Below are 21,537 nucleotides of genomic sequence, written 5' to 3'. Positions count from 1 at the left end.
ATGAAGAGTCAGCGTTAGTGTGAAGTACATTAACAAACATGAAAAGAGTTGTTATATTTAGATAGAAGTAAAGGGAAGGGTTTAGGAGCAGACCTGTCGGAAGAAAGTGATTGGCTGCTGGCCCATAGCGTGCGCGTCACCAATGTTGGCCTTAATGACCTCTGCAAAGGGCTTCTTCATTCCCTGTCAAACATAAACACAATTAGCAGCAGTTTAACTATACATTTTGTACACAACAACAACTACTTTGATACATCAAAAAGCTTTTAAAAATAGACAAAGACCATCAGCTGCACCTAAATAACCTTAACACTATGCCTGCACTCTTTTAAACACATACATAACTGTTCCATACACACGGACCCCACACTGGTTTACTGGACATGAGACTTTATGCAGCTGCAAGTTATGCAGAAAAATTAAAAAGTTGCTTTAGGGATCCAGTAACATGTTGGCAGACACTGATATGATTGATAATCACCTATCAACAAATAGTATGATATTTACACATGGCAGTGACTTTAATTTGTATCTGCTGAGTCATATCAGTTTACTGCTAGCTAAATGTGGAAAGACAGTCAGAGAAAGAACTAAAATAGAAAAGAAGAAAACAGAAAACAATAAAGGTACGAGAGTCTGACTGACGATTTTTAAGGACCGATGTGATATGTGGAGAGTTAGAAATCTGATATTTCAGTATATCAGCTGACTCCTCCCTCCACCACAACAGGGAAGCTACAGTGTCAAACATGCAACATCAACACTCATGGTTGAACATTGTGTTTTTTTCTTCGCTTTTTACATTTATTGGCTGTTCTAAATGTCAAATCAGCACTGGTTATCTGCAAAATAGTAATCGACCCAGAAATTCACAATTTGTGCATCCCTAGTTTGCTTTACTGAATGTCATGTCCCAGATATTATCCTGAACAAAAACACTGGGGAAAGTTTTAGCAGCTTTATAGAAAAATGCAAATTCTTTCTAATTTTTTTTCAGTCAGCAAGTTTTCTGGGTGGAAGTTGGGGGGGTCGTTTGTTTGTTCAGTAACAAAGCCAAAGAAAGGCATGGCTGATAAGCAACAAAAGCTGATGTAAACAAATAACGACCCCCACCCCACCCTCTCAAAAAAGGAGCAAAAAAACAAAACTCTTACAGACAGTTCATAAAACAAAGTCTCAAGGCTTATGATTAAATTCTACGAACCCGGTCATTTAAGTAAAATATAAACTCCAGATAAGACAGATATGCATGCACAGCATTTGTGTAAGCTGTGTTTATTCAGGAGGAGACGCAGACCACTTGGAAAAGTAGTTTAGTGAGTCTAGAACAGCTTTGATGGAGGTCAAATGTGCAGACACAGTTTCTACCTGAGCAAACCAGCTTATCACATCACTTCTATTAACCTTGTGAAACAAACAGACTAACATTACACAAAAAGCTTTCAATCTCTTTTGTGCAACCTTTAAAAATAAAAACAGCATGGATTACATGAAGCAACAGTAAGCTAAATGTTTGAAATAATTAGCCATGAATATTATCTATATAAGAGCTATTTGTTTATGGTCTCCCAGGCAAATAATATAATACTCCAAGGTCTGAAAGATAATCTCCTGACCAGCTGAGACCTCTGACGGAGGATAAACAGCAATACAGTGAACCACACAGAGAAACATGCACGTAAACACATGCTGCTAACACCAGATGTTAAGACACAGTGCGACAGTGCAGAAAATCCACCAGTGAAACTACACACTGACACCCTGCAGAAATCCAAACAACACATTTGATTTGTCCAGTCCAGTTCAGATTTTAGGAAACATGATTCCCTCGCTCTCCCATTGGTCACACACAAGAGGCGTCTCTCAGGCTGAGCCAATAACATTAGACAGTGTGCATAACACCCCTGGGTCAAAGAAGCATCCATTCATGATGTTGATCTTTTAGAAAAAAAAAGGCTGACCTCTGCTCCTGGCCTGTGCTTTTTGTTCATCACTTATAAAACAGGAGAAAAAAACAATACTGAAGGTCCAGCAGGAGAGGCAGTGTTTCTTTCTACTGAGGGGCTTTCAACAGTTTCGATTTTGCAGCAAAAAGTCTGTTATAAAAATTCACTTTGCACTCTTATGTGTCTGTTTCTTTGGTTTGTTCAGCTAACAGTGCTCCAGCAGAATTAAAATATCTAGCAGCTCATTCAAACAGCCCCATTCACTATCAGATAGCCGCTCATTAAAACTAAACAACAACGACAGTGTGATATTTATCACTGCATATGCATACTGGTACAGTAGGTTGTTGCAGTTTGTCTTGTTTCTGTGCTCTTTGAACAACACATACTTTGTATATGCTAGAAGGCACAATGCAATACTGGTCCTCATCCAAAAAGCAAACAAAATTTACAGAACAGGGGACACAGCGTGCCTTCTTGTGTGCGCGTACATGCTTAACCTCCTAGGACCTGGCGTCCACATATGTGGACATCACATTTTGGGTTATTTAGACCAAAATACTCAACATTGCTCTACAAGGGCCTGATATCCACTTACGAGGACATTATACTGCTACTGTTCTACCGAAATTTTAAATGAATATCCTCATATGTGGCTCTCATTTTTCTTAGAAACAAAAATCAGGTAAAAAAAATCAAAAAAAAAATCTGGTAATTCTTTGATTTTACATTCATTGAGCCCCAATATGCCCAAATATCAAAGAGAAATCAAAAATGCATGCCGTGGGAGAGTTCGGGTCTTAGGAGGTTAATGCCCAGACAAAAGAGAGAATATTTTTCTGACTCGTTTCCCAAAGTGATCTAAGACTAACCAAACCTGTTTGAACAAGCAGCTGTCCACAAAAGAGTAAGGCGTGCTGCAATAACTACGAACAATTCCAAGCATAATTGGCATCATTTGGTGAGTGCTTCAGAAAAAATGGAGAAGCTGAGAGTAAGCCTAACTGAGATACATTTCTCCCTTCTGGCTGTGCAACAGTATGCAATTAGAGAACTAGTTTTAGTTAGTAGTAAAGTTTATTATAGTTTACCAACAGCTGTAAAAAGTTGTTTCACTTGTGAAAATTCTCCTGTACCTTTAAACCTTAACTGTGCTTCTACCAACTGAATCCAGCTACAATTGTGTCTGCTTTTTGAGCACCTAAACATCAATTAGCACCTGATATAACTGTTGTAGCTGAGAAGAAAATCCCATATGTAGAGAGAGTGCTCATCTGTGGATGAGCATCAGTCAAAGTAAACAGAACATAATATGTTTGGAGTAATTGAACCATCTGGGTAAAGGGCTACCACCGTCATTAGAGACCCTGTTGCCCGATGTTACCGTGCATTTGACCTGAGCGAGAACCCGCTCGCATACTCATCCTTTAACTAAGCAAACCACTCAAGAGAGGACAGTTTTCACACCAGACTGCACTCAGCACACTAACAGCTGGTTGCCACATCACCATAGACAGCTTGTGAAGAAGGGATTGAGCAGAGCAGAGAGAGAGAGTGAGAAATTAGCAACAGGTTCTTATTTGGTGCCAATAAAGTGCAAAGAAACTTTTCTATTATTTACTTAATTTCAATGTGGTTATATAAGAGCTGAGAGTTCATTTTTAGGAGAAGAGAGCAAATCTCTCTTAGTAATTCAATTCACCATAATGACAACAGTTTTTGCTGGAATGCAGAAAAAATTAGACTATGGACTTTCGCTGTGAGGTCAGTTTGTATTTTTACATAAGCAGTCATCGTTTAGAAACAAGGAGTCAATAAGACCAGCTGAAAAACAAGTTAGAAATTAACCAGGTGCATCACAGAGAGACAAAACGTAGCCTTCTGACGGACTTTGATAAGGGCGTGTAGAGGAGTTAACCAAATGTAAACAAAGACTTTTATTTGGCAACAGTAGTTTGTGCGTAGACATTAGAACACTAGTTAACCTGCTGATCTTCAATTCAAGCCAAGTAAGTACATACACTAACTTGTTGACACACTGAAACTCTTTCACGGAATCATACCTATCATTTTGTAGGACTTGAGAACAAAGTAACATTTAAAGTCCCATGAGATTAAAATAGGCACGAGAGGTGAGTGGCATTTGATTGGTTCACAGCTTTGCAATAACTTTCAAAGTAGCACACATACACCCACACACACAATACATTCATCTTACATGGCCACATCAGAAGTTAGTCTTTATTGTCTAGTGAGACACAAAGTAGTGTTCAAGTAGGACTCTAGGCGCCCTTGTACAAACCTCTGAGAGCTCCCTCTCTAGCTCCACGGCGCGCTGTACGATGGGTCCCCGCACGGCGTACTCCACCTTCTTCACCGTGGGGTTCATGGTGTCGATGGTCAGCACCTTGGCCCGGGACATGATCCCATTCTCGGACATTTTCTCTTTGGGAAGTCCACGCCGCGTCGCACTCAAACTCGATAGGGCTCTGCCGGGAGAAGAGGAGGATGACAGAGGGGGACAAGTCAGTGAGCGGGTCCTGGGGTCTCCGCCGGGCCGCTGCGCTCCGCTTCTACCGGCAAACACCTCGTTCCGCCCGCGGCTTAAAAGCCAGACGTTTCTGGAGGAGAGCACCTGCATCCGAGCGGCTGACATGTTACCAGACTCTTTCAAAACAGCCGAGCGACTTTAGAAAACACTTCTGCGGGCACAGCGAGCTGTACCGCGCCGGTTGCTTCACCGGAGAAAGAGGAGTGAAAATAAAGTTGAGCAAGAGGAGTGACCGCCGGGATCCTAAAAACGACTCCGCGCGTGCACAGTCGAACCTTTAGCACGCGCTGAAGTTAAAAGGAGGTTTCGACCAAAAAAAAAAAAAATATTGCGTCAAAATCTGAGGGTGGTGACAAAATACGACTGTGTCTACACAAAGTTTTCACTGGGCCTTTTTTCTTAGGCGGTGCATATTTAACAACACGGCCGCCAGCGAGCGTACCCCTCCCCTTTTTGTGTAACCATCTATATCCCACCCGCTCTCCTCCGTTACCCGCCGCTCCGTGATGCTGTCAATCAGCGACGGTTCTCCGGTTACTCGGGCTAAACTGCTCCACGCCGGAAAATAAGCTAATCGGCTGCTGACTGTTAACTTCACCGCGCTTTTCTCTTTGTCCCGAGATGCCCACGCGGCCTGGGTGGAGACAGAAGTGAACTAAATAGTTATCAAAGCCCCTCCTGCGTGGACTGCAGCTTTGTTAAACTTCACTCACGTCCCAATCCCCGTGGATTAATGCAAAAGAATGTGAGAAATCTCCATTTCCTTGTACCACAGGAATAAGCTGAATCACGCTGCAGTTTATGTAAAAATCTGCACAAAACGTACACTGTTCCTGGATTAGAAGGAGGCATTACCGTTTCTCATGCTCAGCAGTGTTTCCAGGCCATTGGGAGTAAGGGTCAAACATAAGGAATAAGGTCTGGCCTGGTAACACTGGTACTTCAGAATGGGGTGGTCTTTGTCTAGGATTGTGTCTCCTGGCTCACAGCAACTTCTACTAAATGCAGAATGAGTATGGAGTGCAGTGCATCTGATGAGAAGCGAGGACTAGAAAGCACTTACATGCTACTGATCCTCAGTGATTTTCAGTAAAGCTGAGTCTTCACACTGAAACGTGAGAGTGCAATTGGGTTCCTCAATTTATCGCTGCAGTTGTAGAGAAATGCAAAAACACTGTCATTTATTCATCACCACCAGAAGTGCTCATTCAGCAATGGTGTGTTTCATCAGTAATCACAGCTGTTATTACACCATCAAGTCCTGTAAAATAATTTTTTTGTAACGCAAAGATGATCTTTTCCCCCCCTTGCATGTAAGTTGTCTCACGGCTTTCTAGAAATGTGAAAATTTTTCTACACCTGCTACTAGCTGGGTTATAATACATAAATACTTAAGCATATTTAATGAAACCCTGCAAAGTTTTACCCTCATACTATGAACATTTTTATGGTTATGGGCTTTCGAAATGCTTAATTTTCTCAGCATTTTATACTCTAATTATTTCTTCATGCTGGAAGACAGAAATGATCTTAAACACACATTTGAGCTCAAATAAAAAGTGTAGCTAGTCCTTGTTTCTGTGACTTTATATAATGGACAATAAAACTGGTGCAGTCTTGCTACCGAAACTATACATTCTGCACACAAACAAGACTTGAGTGGATATAAAATTGGACTGGTTGCAATTTTTAAAACACAGATTACATGTACTTTTCAGACTTCAACATTTCTGTGTCTCCTCTGCAACATTTGGGCCTCAAACATATACTTCGAGGGCCTGTAATTTAATTTAAACTTTAGGACTTAGCTTTGACAGACTCCAATACTACTGACAACATTTTGTTTCATTTAGGAAGTGGTTTTGAGGTTGTACTTTCTGTTGTACAGCTGGATATAAAATTGATCTGGTTGCAGTTTTTAAAACACAGCTTAAATGTACTTTTCAGACTTCAAAATTTCATGTAGCTAGTTCCTGTACTTGTGTCTCCTCAGCCACATTTGGGCCCCAGACATATACTTCGAGGGCTTGTAACTCAAAACGTTCATACTCTCGGTGCAAGGCTTTATTAAATACACTAAAGTTACTGCACAAAAATAGCAGCTGATTCAAAGAATGCTGAGGTGGAAACGTTCAGTTTTGACCACTTTGATTACTCAGCTTTGACTGACTTAAATAATATTGAAAACATTTAGTTTCATTTAGGAAGTGGTTTAGACGTACTTTTTGTTCTACAGCTATTGAGTTTTGCAATGAATCTCTCAGCCAGTAGTGGGCAGACCCATCAACATGAGAAAACACGTGAATGACTGACTCAGTGAAATCAAGACCCAGAGAAATTAACCAACTATATTTAGACAAAATATAGTTGGTATATACAAAATATACAAAAACAGCAGGCAATTTTAAATCCAGTTTAACATCTTCACATTATTCTCCAGTATATTTTAATACACATTGTAACAGTGCTGCCCTCTAACGTAATGACCAGCTTATAGAGAGGCAGGGCAGTTGTGCAACAGTGATGCAAAACAAAACTCAAAGCACTTTGGTGTAACATTTCAATGTGTTTTTATATTTTGCCAGCATTAGAGGCAGCGTAGTAGAAACTGTAAGAGCTTGAGTAGTGTTTCATTGTTTCTACCATAGATTTTACCAGTGCACAGTTAATAACTGTCTTTACAAAAATAGTAGCTTATCTTTATGATGTGAGATTTGTGTGTGAGCATATAATATGCTTGCGTAAATCAGTAAAGAAAATGTAAATTCACATTAATGTTAAAGATATTCACCTGTGATTTAAAAAAAAAAGGTGTTAAACAGCAAATTCAATTAGAACCCTGTGGCTGCTACTATATCAGACAGAGTCTGTGTAGCCAGTGTACGCAGTGCAAACGTGGGCACAGATGGTAAGATGAGCAGAAACAGCTGGTGCTGTGGTGTTTGAAGTCCATAGCTTTTGCATTCCTCTGTAACTAGATAACATTGTTGGGGCTGGTGGGAGAATCCAAGAGGAAAGTCTTCAGTGTTGCTTCTTTGAGCCTTTTCTTCTGTGGAGACACATAAAGGCTCTTCCTGGGTGAAGTACCGTGATGTGCTGAAGATATAAAAGAGTTTCAGCAGCTCCCAGCAGCGGGCTCTGGAGAGTAATGGATCATCGTAATGGTAATTGGAAGTCCGTACACAGGAGACTGCGCGACGTGTTTCACGGTTGATGAGAAGAAGTGCCAGCACATCAGGCCGAACGGATACAGACCCTGGTAGGCAGCGTTCTCCAACAGCCAGGCACTCTCTCAGGGTCTCGACCAAAGGAGACCAGAAACGACCCACCAGCCCAGTCTCAGCTCCATGCAGGGATGGGGTTGGACCGCACAGCACACATACGTCTGCTCCGGGCAGCAGCTGGAAGCGGAGAAGACGGTGGGCTACAGTGGGGCTGCCATGAGGAAGGAAAATTGGGTAATCACAAGAAGCAGATCCAGAGGCTGAGTGTGAGCGTATCAAAGCAGAAAGCAGGACAACTTCCTGCGGAGCGAGGCGCCACCACTTTTCAGTTGCTGTAGCGATTCGCCCATGAACAACGAGGCAACCAAACTCGCTTTCTGCAGCCTGAGCAAAACCATCCACTGCCTCCTGAAAAAGAGCAGGATTTGGGGGCACCAGTGAATCAGCACAATGTGTAAGGTTTCCCAGAATACCCTCCTGCTTGTCCTCCAGTAGCTCATCAATAAGACTGAAGCAGGACCTGAGTTCCCTTTTAAGCCTCTCAACATTCCGGACATTAACCAGCTCATCCAGCCCTAACACCAGCACCATGCAGCCCCACACATTCTCCAGGAGGCGTTGTAGACGGGCCTCCTCCTCTTTGCTGCTGCCCACTCCGCCATCTCCACCTCCACTCACAGCGATGAGTATCACACTGTCCTGGAAAAGTCTCCACACCACTTTCCCTCCACCTTGCGTCTCAGAGCAGGTCAACACTACCCCCTGACCACCTCCGAACATGTGAACACCATTTAGAGAGCCTATGACAGAGAAGGGCAGCTGTTTGGAGGCTCCTCTTGTGAAAAGAGGGACCCCGCTGCTGGCTGTGAGGCAAAGAAGCTGTGTAGCGCCATCCTGGAGCATCATCGTGGCAGTAGTGATTTAAGGTTATGCATACGCTCAACAATCTAGCTATTCAGCTGCATGAGATTACTGAGCCAGCTAACTAACGGGTTTAAATGAGCTGATTGTATAATGACAATGACCGAGTAAAGTTGCATCAGCTAGGGTGAGCCGTTAGCATCACGTAATCCATTTTCTTCCAGCTCACTGAACCGGCCACGAACAATGAGACAAGCTATCAAGCAGCAAATCTAGCTACTATACCCGGATATATTCTGCCGGCTAGCTTTGTCAGCTAACTGTAGTTAATATGTCAGGTTAACAAAAGCAGTTACCGTCGTTTCCACAGTAACGCTGTCCCATGATTCATTCTTCACACTGATGAGAGCGGTTTCATTCGGCTGGTCGAGCTGCAGTTACGACTTAACAGCTCTGATGTAACCGCTCAAGGAGATGGACATGGAGACCGACCTGGGTTCAGTGCCCGCGTACATGGAACGACTCTCAACACGGGTGTGATTTCCGTACGTTCACATCTCGCGAGAGTTCAACCAACTGCTCACCAACAGTCGCGAGCAGATAAGATGCCCAGTTCATCATTTTCCCAGAACATTGTTATACAAAATGCTGTACAGTTTGTACAAAGGCAAGCTGCAAATCAACAGAGCAGACTAAAGAGTGTCCTTCTGTATATAAATATAATAAAAATGTGAATAGAGAATAGAGAACATGTCTCAACTCTGTATATTTTTATATATTTTATTTATTGCTTACTCTATTTAATTTGTAAAATATGTGTGTACACACACACACACACACACACACACACACACACACAGAAAAATATTTAGTATACACATCCAGGAATGCATATACTATTATATATTGTACATATATTTATTAGTTTCAGATGTAGCCATTCTTGTATTTTGCTTGTTTACATTATTGTATTTTGCACAACTCTGTTGCTTGTGAAGCTCGCACACAAGAATTTCACTCACATGTGCTGTACCAATGTACCTGCACATGTGATGTGACAATAAAAGTGATTTGATTTGATTTGAGAAGGTAATTTCTTTGTATTGCTTTTGTTTGGGGTGGTCCTGGGATAGTAACCAGGTTTTAAATCAAAGATGAGATGCAATTTTATCATCAATAATTGCTGTAATTCAATAATATTAACTTTTAAAATAAAGAGGACTCCTGTTACTAACCCATACAATGGAATTATATAGATATATAGATATATACACACACACACACACACATATACATGCTTTTGCAAACAATGCATCTGGGACTTCAGTTTTTATGGAAGAGGATTAGGGCAACTGGAGAAAAAAAGATTGGGCACGTCTTTTTCCTTTTCTTTTCTGGAATTCTGAGAAAAAAGCCAGAATTTAATCTCAGAATTTGGGAGGGGGAGACATGTCCTTTTTTTCCCCAGTGGCCCTAATCCTCTTCCATAGTTTTTCCACCTACTGTTCACAGAAGAAATGGTCTCAATAGAAGCGCAGCCATCATTGCCACTGTTAGATTTTGTTCCACCATGTTAGTACTATATGGAAACCATCCGATGGGTAACAACTTAATTTTTTATCATGACAGGGATCTGCCAATACAGTCAAAGCATAGTTGGATAGAAAAATACAGTGGGCCACCTTCAGTCGTGGATTGACCTCCCCAGAGCCCAGGTCTCAACAATATTGAATCAGTGTGGGAACAACTTGACAGAACAGAACGCAGCAAACATCCAAACAGCTTTGATTGTCATTCAAGAAGCCAGGAGAACTATTCCTGAAGACTCCTTAAAGAAATTACTGGAAAGCTTGTCTCAGAGTTCAGGTTTTGAAGAGTCATCACACCAAATATTGACTTTCAAACCCTTTAGACGTGGACAAACCGTTTTTGCTTATAGATTATATTTCCACGTATGTTTCAATACTGTTCAGACTGGATTTCCATGTGTGCTTACATACATTTCAATAAAGTGCTGGTCTCCTTTCCCATTTCCAGATCCCAAGATATGGCAGCAGACTTTTTGCAGTATGTCATACCATAAAATTCCTATAATATACATTTCCTGTCAAGTTCTTCCACATCCTGTATCATAAATGTAGTTGACTATATTACTCTAAGTTGACTCAGGTAACTGTGTTATTATTGTGCTTTTAGATATAACTGCTGCCTTTGATACAGTGGATCATAAAATTTCTATTTCTCATTTAGAGCGGTTGGTGGGTGTTAGCGGTACTGCACTGCAGTGGTTCAGATCTTATTTGGCAGAGGAAACTTTCTCTGTGAAACTTGGTGAGTTTGTATCCTCTGTTGCTTCTCTTCAATGTGGAGTCCTACAGGGTTCAGGTTGAGGCCTTCTTTTCTCCCTATATCTGCTACCCCTTGGGTCTAATTTCAGAGTCCCTGAACTACTGAGCTACTACAGCCTGCCTGCTCCCTTAGGTCCTCCAATCAGCAGCTCCTTAAGGTGCCGAAACTAGGCGTAAATTTAGAGGTGACCGTGCGTTTGCTATAGCGGCTCCAAAGTTGTGGAATGATCTGGCCTTGCAGGTTAAGCAGACCTCTTCTCTTTCTGAGTTTAAAACTCAGAAAACATTTATTTGCTGAAGCCTTTAGCACTTTTTAAGAAGTTGACTGTTTTTTTTCCCTAATTCTCTATTCATGTTTTCATTTATTTTCTGCTTATGCTATTTGTATATGTACACCACTTTGTGGACCCTGGTTTATTTTAAAGTGCTTTATTTATAAAGGTGGTATGGTACAGTAAGTTGAATACAGGAAACAAATCCTGTCAAATTTAATGCACTATAAACTCTGTGTATGCACATTTAAATATCACAGTTTGGAGTCCCGATCATGACCTGGGACACTGCAAAAAAAGAATAAAATAAAAATAAAAAACAGCATGAAAATATAGAGTTGCTATAAATTTTACACTGTGCCCATTTTAATTTTGGCTCAAGAAACAGATCGAAGTACTTCACCCATCACCAATTTCATGTATAATGCAGCATAATTTGACCCAAACTCTTCCTTTGGTCCATTTAATGATTCATACACAAGCTGTTTCCATAACTGTTGCCTCCAAGGCTACATGAAAGTAATTTCCCTCATATTAGCTGAATTTGACAATAATATGGAACTATATCAATTTGCTGAATTCTGATTTTGTTTTAAACAAGAAAAAGATAATGGCAATAACTTGAGTAGTAAAGAATATTTTATTCATTAAATACAAAAAAGTTGAGAACAGTGATGACTAAAATAGAATAGAAAAGGCACAATAATTGAGTCAAAAATCACACTGTGCCGTGGAAAATAATACCGTCTCCTGTCTTCTACCTTATCTAAAAATAGCCAGTCTTCTTCCTGTTTTAAATCCATCGAGTTCTACTTTTGAGATTTCCCGTGGCAGTATAATGGCTTGGCATAAGGAGCAGTGCTGAGGTCAATTTTTCCCTGTAGCATCAAAATGAAGGCCTACAGAACAAGAGGAAGGGAAAAAAGAAAAGATGATCATTTTAAATGGTTAAACAGCTCAGGATGAGAAGATTTTATTCAGACTATTTTTACTGATTTACAATGCAACAGTATTTGTATAAACTGAAACAAAGTTTCATAGTATTAAAAAAAAGCAACTCTTTTAGTATCCACCTGCAGGTCACACAAGCGTTACATCAATTTATTAGAAAATACTGTCAATGTTACTGTCAAGTCTGAGAGGTTTTTCAATTCAAGAAAGAAATCTGAATACACAGTAAAGACGGCATGTGTAGCGCAGCAACAGAACATGTATGTGCATATTCAAAAGTGTGGCTGGCTTACCAATGGACACAGAGGTTTCACAAGAAGGAGCAGACCTTCTGTGGCCTGAAAGGGTTGGTGCTGGATGACACACCGGTGAGCAAGGGGTCTTGGAGAGCATTCTGTATGCAAAACTGTTGTAGATCTGCAGCTGCCTGAGAAACCTGGTGAAGACAAGAAAAAGTCACTTAGAGCAGGTGCATCCCAATATTTTTGAATGACTGCTCAGTCACCTGTATGATGCTTTTTGTAGCTGGGAAGAATGGAAAATGGACTGGATCTTCTATAGTGCTTTTCTACTCTACCTGAGCAGTAAAAGTGCTTTATATAACATGGCTCATTCAGCCATTATTGGAAGGTTTATCAAACATCGGGGTTAGCATCTTGCCCAAGAATGTTTGCCATACAGACTGGAGGACCTAGGGGCTGAACCACCAATCTTCCGATTGGCAGATGACCTGCTCTACCAGCCACCCCTGAAGATGCAGACCTGAACAGGGCTAATAATACTCCACTGCACAACTGAAGGAAACTGTAGAATGCACTTTTTAAGCCCGACCAATATCAGAGATGAAGCCTTGGTATCCAATTTTGCTTGTGGTACAACTGGAAATGCAAGAATTCTTTTAAAATAGACGCTCTTCATTTACATGGAACTGTAAACAAGGCACATCTTCTCCAACCATGACTGAATCCAGTCTTTTAGGTTGTTTGAATGTCGTTATAGACAGTATTTGGAAAAAACGTTCAGTGTTTGAATTTGCAGAAGTAGCTAATAAAAACGATCATTCTCATTATTCATCAATCATGTGCTTATGTCAAGTTACCTATTCAAATCTTATAACATAATTAGTAACATAAAATGTGAATTCAAAAAGGAATGCCCACTACACTTAGTTTACAAAAATTAAAACAAATAATACATCCGTCTCATACATGGCGTTTCCCATCTAGTACCTTACTTTGAATAATTATTTTGTCAAGTAAAACCATTAGCTACACTTGGGGGGGGGGGGTATTGCGAAGCTAGAGTTTTAACATTTGATCTTAAATCGCTTCGTTAAATTCGTAACCAACTACAGCTATCTTGTCGTCATCTTATGTTGCTCGGGCGTTGTTTTATGATTACAAGCAGCGCGAAACTTCAACACTTCCCCCTCGGTACAAACAACGCCCTGCTTCACAGATACTCTCGGCCAAATTAGCATCACGGTGCTAGCATCCAGCAACAGCTAGCGCTGTTCGCAGATTTTTCCATTGTCAGGGGAAAAAAAGTCACTTTTACTTACCTTAACTCTGTTTATGCTCGCCTCAAAACGAAGCTGCTGTACCACCTTCTTCATGGTCACCAGGTTGGATGAACCCGACATTTTTATGCCTTTTCTGTGATTGAAATAAAACGCTGGGCGGAGGGAAACACGTCTACGCTGGTTGCTGCTGAGACAAAAGCAAAGATGACGATATCCGGATTCCGGTTGTTCACACTTAATTGCAACTCCCGATTCAATCCACCAGGGGGCGACAAATGAAAGGGAAACTTATTTCATTATATTAAAAAACATCTTTATTGTTATTACTTCTTGAGAGCAGATCTAATCGATCTAATGTTAATGCAATACATACTTCAAGTCATAATTTATACTTATAGATTATGTAAACATAAAAGGTAATTTCAGTACAATCAACAGGTAGAAAAGAATTTCTGGCTACAACACACTCTTATCATTGCTTGGTACCCTTCCTTGAAACAGCTTAAAATCTGAATTGTCAGTAAAGAAATGAGCTATGGCAGACTTAAAGTGCTTTCTTGTGTGATCAAGCTTTGGTGAATTGTCTGTGCACATCCATTGAAAAATGATTGCTCAGAGCTGATGGATTTCAGCCACAGATTGAAACTAAACTTTGTTGCAGAGATAAAAACAAAAAAAGGCACTTAAAAGTTCTTTAATTGAGGCTGTTCTCATCTTCACCCATAGAGAAAATACTCAAGTCACTGCATCGACCTCCGTTTTTTGCCTTGACCCGATTATCTCCATCTTCAATGGTGCTACACTCTTGCCAGAGTCCTCGATTTGAATGTCTGGAGGAACTAAAAAGAGAAAAATATATACAATAAGTAAGAGTCTCTTATCCTCACTGATTCATGCATCTGTTGTTAAGACATTCACATTTAATATCGTGCAGAGCATTTCACTGCATGAATGAAATGCAGTCCCTGAAAACAGTTATCTAGTAACTCACTAATACCTGCTTTCTGGTATTAAGCGGAGTGTCCGGTAAAGTTCAGGAGTTGATGGCACAGCAGCACTTTGTGAAGATCTGGGAGTGGAGAACGTCGTGTAGGTAGATGATTTGGCCAGCTGAGCTTTCACTGAAGACCTGATCTCTGGCTCACTTCCTGCAATACAGACCGTGTTTTAAGGACAACAGTTTTCTGGTAATGCATTAGGTGTTCATATGCAGTATTAGAAAATGATTATTTGTTAGTCTTTCTCTTACACCAAGTTTTTGTAGCTTTCACACTGATGTCCCCAAGCAGATGGTACTGAATAAACAAGAATGACTTGGCGATGTGATATTGTGGAGCTGTGCAATGATTTGGATAGCTCATAAATTGTATTCACAATAGAACATAGGAAACAGATCCAGTGTTTAAACTGAGGGGGGGAAATATTGGTTCATTTTAAATTTGATGGGAGTGACACATTTCATAGCTCAGACAGAGGCCACAACAGATTGGAACAGTAGGTGGTACTAAAGAACAGCAGGAGGAACATTTCGCAAGTAAATCGGTTAGTTAGTAACAGAAATATGATGGAGTGCATTTAAAAAAAAGAAAAGGAAAAGTGCATCTTAGAGAGGCTGAGTTTCTAGAAAGGAAAGATGGAAATGGGTTCACAAAATTCAGAATAGTGTTCCTTAAAATAACATTGCAAAGACCATGAATATGTCATCATCTACAGTAAATGAGATTGAAAGGATTGGAGGAATCTGGGGAAATCTCTGTGTGCTAGGGACAAGGCTGAAAACACTGGATGTCTGATCTTTGGGTTCTCAGGCAGCACTGCATGAAAATCAGATACGATTCTGTCATGGAAGTAACGACACGGGCTCAGGAAAACTTCCAGAAATCTCTCATGGTTTGCTGTGCCTCCCACAAATACAGGTGGAAGCTTGGAAGCTCCATCATGTAAAGAAGAGACCATATCTGCACACGATCGAGAAATGCTGACATCTTCTATGGATTAAAACGCTTTTAAATGGACTGTGGCAAAGCGGAAAACTGTTCTCTTGTAAGATTTTATGGACGATTGATTGAAAGAAGAGGGGATGCTGCTCAGTGGTAAACTGTTAATGGCATCGAATTTCAAAATGAGTGAATATTTTTCTTACAATTGTCCATTTTAAAACATTTGATGCGTTCTGTGTCGTTGTTTCTACCCTGAATAAAAATCTGGAATTAAAAATAAATAAATAAAATAAATTCTTTGCATTTACACAGCATCCCAACTTTTTCAGAAATGGGGTTGATATTGTGCCCAATTTTAGTAAGTAAAACATTTAACCACTGAGAGGCTATGTCATTCAACCACCCACTCCAGAAAGCACCTTAATTTAAATTGCACCAACTTACTAACTGATAAGGCACTGTGACCATCTGATGAGGAGCATCTCCTTCGGTCTGTAAAGGGAGTCAAATTCAAAAACTGATTCTTGAGCCATGAAGCGCGATCCTCTTCGAAAGCCATTTTCTGTCGAAATAAAAAAAACGATTCCAAAGAAATAAATGCACCACCATCACAATGTGTGCTCAATTTAACTACGGGACCAAATCAGAAGCCTTCAGTACCTCTCGGCCCAGACGAATAGCAGCCTCGGTGAAGTTCTTTCTCTCCCTCTCGAAGTTTCTCTTTTGTTCTTCAAAGAGCCTCCATTCCTCTTTGAGACGCTCCTTCTCCTCCAGTGTGTAGCAGTCATTAAGGAGAGCGGCAGTCTCATCGTCAAACGAGGTGTTGAGTTGTTGCTGCAAAAGCAGGAGTGGTTATTCCTTTGATAGCACATTATTTCTTAATGTTCCTAAATCATTTTTGATACTGACTAACAGGCCAGAAACATCCTCGTGGGGACATCCCATTGACATAATGCTTTCCCTAGCCGCTTACCCTAACCCTTAGCCTAAACCTAACCATAACCCAATTGTAACCTTGACAGTAAAACCATATTTTAAGTGTGAAAAATGCCTCCAACCCTGTGGGGACCTGAATTTTGGTCCCCACCAAGATAGTAAGAACCCGTGCACACACATGTCCCCCCCCTTTGTAAACACACTGACTGCCTCTCATCAGATGCTGACCTGAAGTAGCTGCTGTTGTGCATGAATGAACTCTTTGCACTGCTGGACTTCACACCTCATCCTCTCCATCTCATCCTCGTGGGTTTCCAGAGGTATCATCTCTTTATTTGACTCCAGCTGATTCTGCACTTGAGAGACTTGACAAACAAAAACCAAATGGATAAGCTGATAATTTTGGTTTCTTTCCAGGTATGACACATTCAGCTACATAAGAAAGGTTTTGCAGATGAAAAATGTTTAAAGTTGTGCCATTGTGTTTACGCCGAATCTACCTTGGCTGTCTAATTTCTCCACATGGTTCCTCAGCTTCCTCCACTGCTGACGGATGCTGTTTGTTAGCTGCTCCCTGGCATGTTCACAGGACTGATCCAGAGTTTCTCTGCTGGTGTCTCCCGTTTTCTCCTCCCCATCTGAATCATGATGCTGCAAATCAGCCAAAACAATATAGTGGGCTTAAAAGGAGGAAATCAGGAGATCTGAACTTCAGACATGTCATTTCTAATACTCTGGTAAACATTTATGGACCAGTTTTAGTGCTCTTTGTATTTTGAAAGTATCTCTATGCAAAAAACAAACAAAAGCAACAATTTAATATGGTAACAAGACTAAAGAATTGTACCACTTTCGCTTACAGGTATGATCTATTGGTGTATTGGCTGAGTCCATTTGTCAAGGTTGCGTAAGACAACGTATTGGTCTGCTTTGTTAAATATTCTACTTCAACACCAAGTAACACCACAAGATGGCGTCTCATTCCTTGTTGTTGCCCAGATACTCTCAGGGATTCTCGTCACTACCAAATGTGTGTACGTATGTAGGAACATATTTTCTATGGCGATATTGTATCGATACAGTGACACCAAATATCGACATTTTAAATAAATGAAAATGCTATGAATAAGGGGGCTCATCTCAACTTATACGAGGTAACCTTTCTACAAACAGTTGCAGTCTGACTTGATTGACTGAAATCACTCTAGGAGAGACTGCATTTATTTGAAAACCTTCAAATAAATGCCGTCTAATTTCTAAATGCAGACTAACTGCTACCTTGTTTCCATCAATTTGAATGAGGCTTTGTCAGTGAGCACAACTCGAGAGAATTTGACTCAACCAGCTGCCAATGGAAATGTAATAGTTAAATGTGACTTTCTATAGACAGGATTAGAAGTGATATTTTTGACAATCACAGTTAGTTTCTGTCTCATCAGGAACTTATTGCATGTGATTACCAACTTGACCCTATCCGACTGCAGACTGATAGCAACATACAGTATAGCGTTAAAAAAATAAAATAAAAATTCACAATAATATTGTGATAATATCATATTGATTCCCACCTCTAATGATCTAAAGTAATTTACAACAAAGCCCTGAACAGCTTCATGATTCACCATCTGGATGGTTTCCTGTCCATAAGAGAACCATCAATCTTTTCAAACCCATCTACCAGAGGGGTGTGTGTGTGTGTGTGTGTGTGTGTGTGTGTGTGTGTGTGTGTGTCTCTCAAATACCTGCTCCAGGCTGTCATCAGCAGTGGCTCCTCGGCCAGAAGAACTGCGTGGACTCAGGATATGAATCATCTCCTTCTTCATCTGCTGGAGGACTTTCTTAAGCTCAGCGTTCTCCAGCATCAAAGACTTCTGACTTGCCTCGTAGTCACTGAGCAAAGACTTGTACATCTCACCCTCGTGGCTGCAGAAATCAATGACATATCAGTTTATGCAAATAATACTACACATTTTTCAGTTTACATGGTTAAATGAATTTCACTTTCAAAATACCTGGCTGTCGCTTTTGCAGTCTTCCAGTGACCCCTTTTCCCATCTGACCGTCCCAAGGAATTCAGTACATCGATAGCTATTTGAGGAAAAACAGAAAATCCAACAGAACTGACACAAAATTATGCAAATCATTGTTTGTTTAAGTTAAGCACATTTACCTAGTTTCTTATCCTTTCTGTCAACCAGCAGCTGGCTGAGGCGCTCTCTGAGCTTTGCAGCTTCTCTCTCTTTTCTTTTGGCATCATGACTGTACTGAGAGGCACGGCTAGCAATGATACTTTGGAGCTTCTGGACCTGTCCAGAAATAATTGATTATTTACAAGCTGTCAGGTTTTTGCATCCTGAAATAACTAGTATTAGTAACAAAACCACAGTGTAAGAAGAAGCTTTACCTCATCCTTTTCTGTTTTTAAGCAGCTCTGCAAAGTCTTAATTTTCAGTTGCAGCTGCCTCTCCATTTCATGCAGACCAGATTTCTCCCTTATTGACAGTTCCAACTGATCCTGGAAGGAAACACATGATACATGACGTAACTGTTATGTGCCGTCTGAAGATTTTCTATAAATCAAATTAAATAATCTAATAAACTAAAAAAAATACACTACAAATAAATAATAATCAAATGAAATTCTATGTGAATCAAATGACCTTTATTTTTTCTAGCAGCATGTTTAGAAAAAAACAAAACAAAACAAACAAAAAAAACAAAACAGAGGGACTATGCATCACAACCAGATACCATCAAAGTGACAGAAAGCACGTCAAGACCTCCCAGCACACAGCTCTAAAAGGTCCGTCTTTGCTTGACTGACAATGTTCAGTGGGGATATTCACAGTGTTTACACACTACCATGTTTTCATATCTCTAAGAGGTGAAAAATGTGACACTGCATTACTCCACCTTTACTCCAAGACATCTGTACGCAGATTATAGCCCGAAGAAATAAAATGTTGGCTCCACAGAGAAACGAAAGAGACACTTTCTCTCTTGGAAGTACATTAAAAGAAAGATCAGCGGTTATACATGCCTTGAGTCTGGTATTGCTCGTCTGCATAAGCTCCATGGTGCTGGATTTCTTTAGCTGCTCTTTCTCAAGCCCTTCTACAGTGCTCATAGTTCGCCTGTGAATCTGTAGCAGCTCATACATGGCATTCAGAGCCGGTACTGCATTCAGGCCAGTCCCCTCTGGTGAGGTGGCCTCAATATACGTAGAGGAGAGGCCCAGTGAGGCGAGCTCCTGTGGGGGGATGGAAATTAAAAGTATGTCCTTGTCTAGGGGTTATCTTTTTGGAGACAATAAAACGTTTGCATATAAACCAAACACTTCAAGTAGTAATAATAACAATCAATAATAACAATCATAATAATAATAATAATAAACCTAGGGCCTTCCATACCTGATTGATGTATGAAATGCACTGAAGAATGTTATCCTCTGTGCAAAAGGCACTTATTACACTGTAGAAGCTTTTTGCCAAGGGAAACGAGTACGATGACACAAAGTTGTTCTGTCTCGAGGGTGACATCGTAACATGTGATATGCTGGATATCTCATAGTTTTCTGTAAACACAGAACAAAGAAAGGGAAAAATATTGAAACTGTGGAAACATTACATCTACTGCTCTCTTCCTCTAAAGAGAGGCTTGAATTAGGTTGCAGATGAGAAATGAGAACAAAAATGTGGGTCACCTCTAAAGAGCCCCCCTCCAAAAAAAAAAAAAAAGCTAATGGGACTTGCTATTCTTGAAGTGCTCTATCAAATGCATCGTTTTAGCACACACACACACACACACACACACAAAAGTTACCCATTGATGCCTCAGTTGTCCACCACTCTCCCATATCACCAACACATCAGGACACGAGGTCATAAGTTGTCACCAGGGAGATGGATTAAGCAGCCGGGGGTTGTGAATCAGAGGACAGCACTGGAACAGAGCGCTGCAACAGAGCATCAAGTCATGAGACAGACCAGCAACAGATAATCTGAGCCGAAGCTTCATCCTCACAGGATTAACTGTCAGATGTGTGCCGGTTTGGAGGGGGATTCGAATGGGTTTTAGGAGGGTGCTCCTATTGGTTACTGGCATCCAAACTGCTGGGCTGTAAGATGATCTGAGCCTCAAACCAAAGGATTACAGAGATAAAAATAAGAGAATCCATTACAGAGAGTAAATCTGGCAGACTCATTTGTTCTACGCGTTTGTTTTTTAACTTTAATCACTGACATGCTCGGTGAAACAGGCTGAACCACACACTAAACTAAAGGGGCCACTCCCACAGCCTTAATGCCGTGACTTGCATTCAGGTACAGTTTCATTGTGTTGATGAATAAAAAGAAAAAACGGTGCACTGAAAAGCTGGGGCGTGTAAAAACGGTTGGACGCAACCACCAATCATGGGAAATGCCTGCTGCCTCACAAGCCAACTCTTCCCAGTTTATCTAATGAAGCAGAGAGCTTACACAGCTTTTATCTAGAAATACATACACTGAGGAGGCGATAAAGTCAGACGTGCTACGACGTGACGCACTCAATGCTTAACGTCAGGAGCTGCTTAAACGTACGTAGTCCAGCAAACATGCTTGCTTACTTTGCTGTGTCGTTTGCTAGACCTCTACATGGCTATAGAGAAATACCTTAGAAGCTTAACGCTGCTAAGCATAAATAACGTTCACACATGCCGTGTCTCCCCCGTGATGTTAGTTAGCCAACAGGATAATTAATAGCCATGCTAACATGACAACACTACAAAGATACTCACTCAAGGGCGTGAAACGGGTCAACTAAATCCAACAGTTTAGCTCCGTGCTGCTGCTGGCACGGTTAATACACTCCTTCCCTGAAAACACCTCCAACTCCAGTGTAGACTCCAGTCAACATCCTGTCAACAGCGGCAATAAGTATCAAAACTCCCGACACAGCCCAGAAAATACCTCCACAGGTTAATGGGCAGACTCTGGCTGCTGCGGC

General features: G+C 40.8%; 4 protein-coding genes and 1 long non-coding RNA gene across 12 annotated transcripts in view; 1 reads left to right on the top strand and 4 right to left on the bottom strand.

Moving 5' to 3' along the window:
- Positions 1-9,109, bottom strand: part of gpt (glutamic--pyruvic transaminase) — a 15,829-nt gene extending 6,720 nt beyond the window's left edge. For 2 of the 8 annotated variants that reach the window (XM_026148674.2, XM_080292228.1), the window contains exons 1-4: positions 8,939-9,105; positions 5,561-5,644; positions 4,249-4,435; positions 94-183 (exon numbers count right to left, since the gene is read on the bottom strand). In XM_026148674.2, coding sequence (XP_026004459.1) covers positions 94-183; positions 4,249-4,386 — 228 coding nt within the window. In that variant the 5' untranslated portion in view covers positions 4,387-4,435; positions 5,561-5,644; positions 8,939-9,105. Of the gene's footprint in view, positions 1-93; positions 184-4,248; positions 4,924-4,990; positions 5,171-5,352; positions 5,421-5,560; positions 5,645-8,938 lie in introns of those variants that run through there. The other 6 variants (XM_026148673.2, XM_080292227.1, XM_026148672.2 and 3 more) reach the window with 4 other exon arrangements.
- Positions 3,800-17,677, top strand: LOC113009963 (uncharacterized). Its single transcript, XR_003270269.2, has 5 exons — positions 3,800-3,955; positions 10,620-10,649; positions 10,833-10,913; positions 16,772-17,288; positions 17,414-17,677. It is a non-coding gene; the product is annotated as an uncharacterized LOC113009963 (long non-coding RNA).
- fuz (fuzzy planar cell polarity protein) lies at positions 6,826-8,762 on the bottom strand. Its single transcript, XM_026148675.2, has one exon. It carries the CDS (start codon positions 8,625-8,627, stop codon positions 7,329-7,331), a length of 1,299 nt encoding a protein of 432 aa, XP_026004460.1. The 5' UTR covers positions 8,628-8,762; the 3' UTR covers positions 6,826-7,328.
- Positions 11,824-13,894, bottom strand: gng5 (guanine nucleotide binding protein (G protein), gamma 5). The gene is made up of 3 exons (XM_080292231.1): positions 13,715-13,894; positions 12,482-12,589; positions 11,824-12,101 (listed from the first exon to the last, which is right to left on the bottom strand). The coding sequence occupies exons 1-3, from the start codon at positions 13,793-13,795 to the stop codon at positions 12,012-12,014; spliced, it is 279 nt and encodes a 92-aa protein (XP_080148357.1). The 5' UTR covers positions 13,796-13,894; the 3' UTR covers positions 11,824-12,011.
- ssx2ipa (synovial sarcoma, X breakpoint 2 interacting protein a) lies at positions 13,967-21,537 on the bottom strand. Its single transcript, XM_026149862.2, has 14 exons — positions 21,329-21,537; positions 20,374-20,506; positions 19,962-20,125; positions 19,592-19,801; positions 18,956-19,066; positions 18,722-18,857; positions 18,564-18,639; positions 18,294-18,474; positions 17,052-17,202; positions 16,780-16,916; positions 16,276-16,449; positions 16,060-16,177; positions 14,673-14,823; positions 13,967-14,514 (listed from the first exon to the last, which is right to left on the bottom strand). Exons 2-14 carry the CDS (start codon positions 20,405-20,407, stop codon positions 14,370-14,372), a joined length of 1,788 nt encoding a protein of 595 aa, XP_026005647.2. The 5' UTR covers positions 20,408-20,506; positions 21,329-21,537; the 3' UTR covers positions 13,967-14,369.

Source organism: Astatotilapia calliptera, chromosome 18 (genome assembly GCF_964374335.1).
Source record: "Astatotilapia calliptera chromosome 18, fAstCal68.1, whole genome shotgun sequence".
NCBI lineage: Eukaryota > Metazoa > Chordata > Actinopteri > Cichliformes > Cichlidae > Astatotilapia > Astatotilapia calliptera.
The sequence above is the reverse complement of the archived record's forward strand: the minus strand, read 5'-3'. Positions and strand labels throughout refer to the sequence as shown.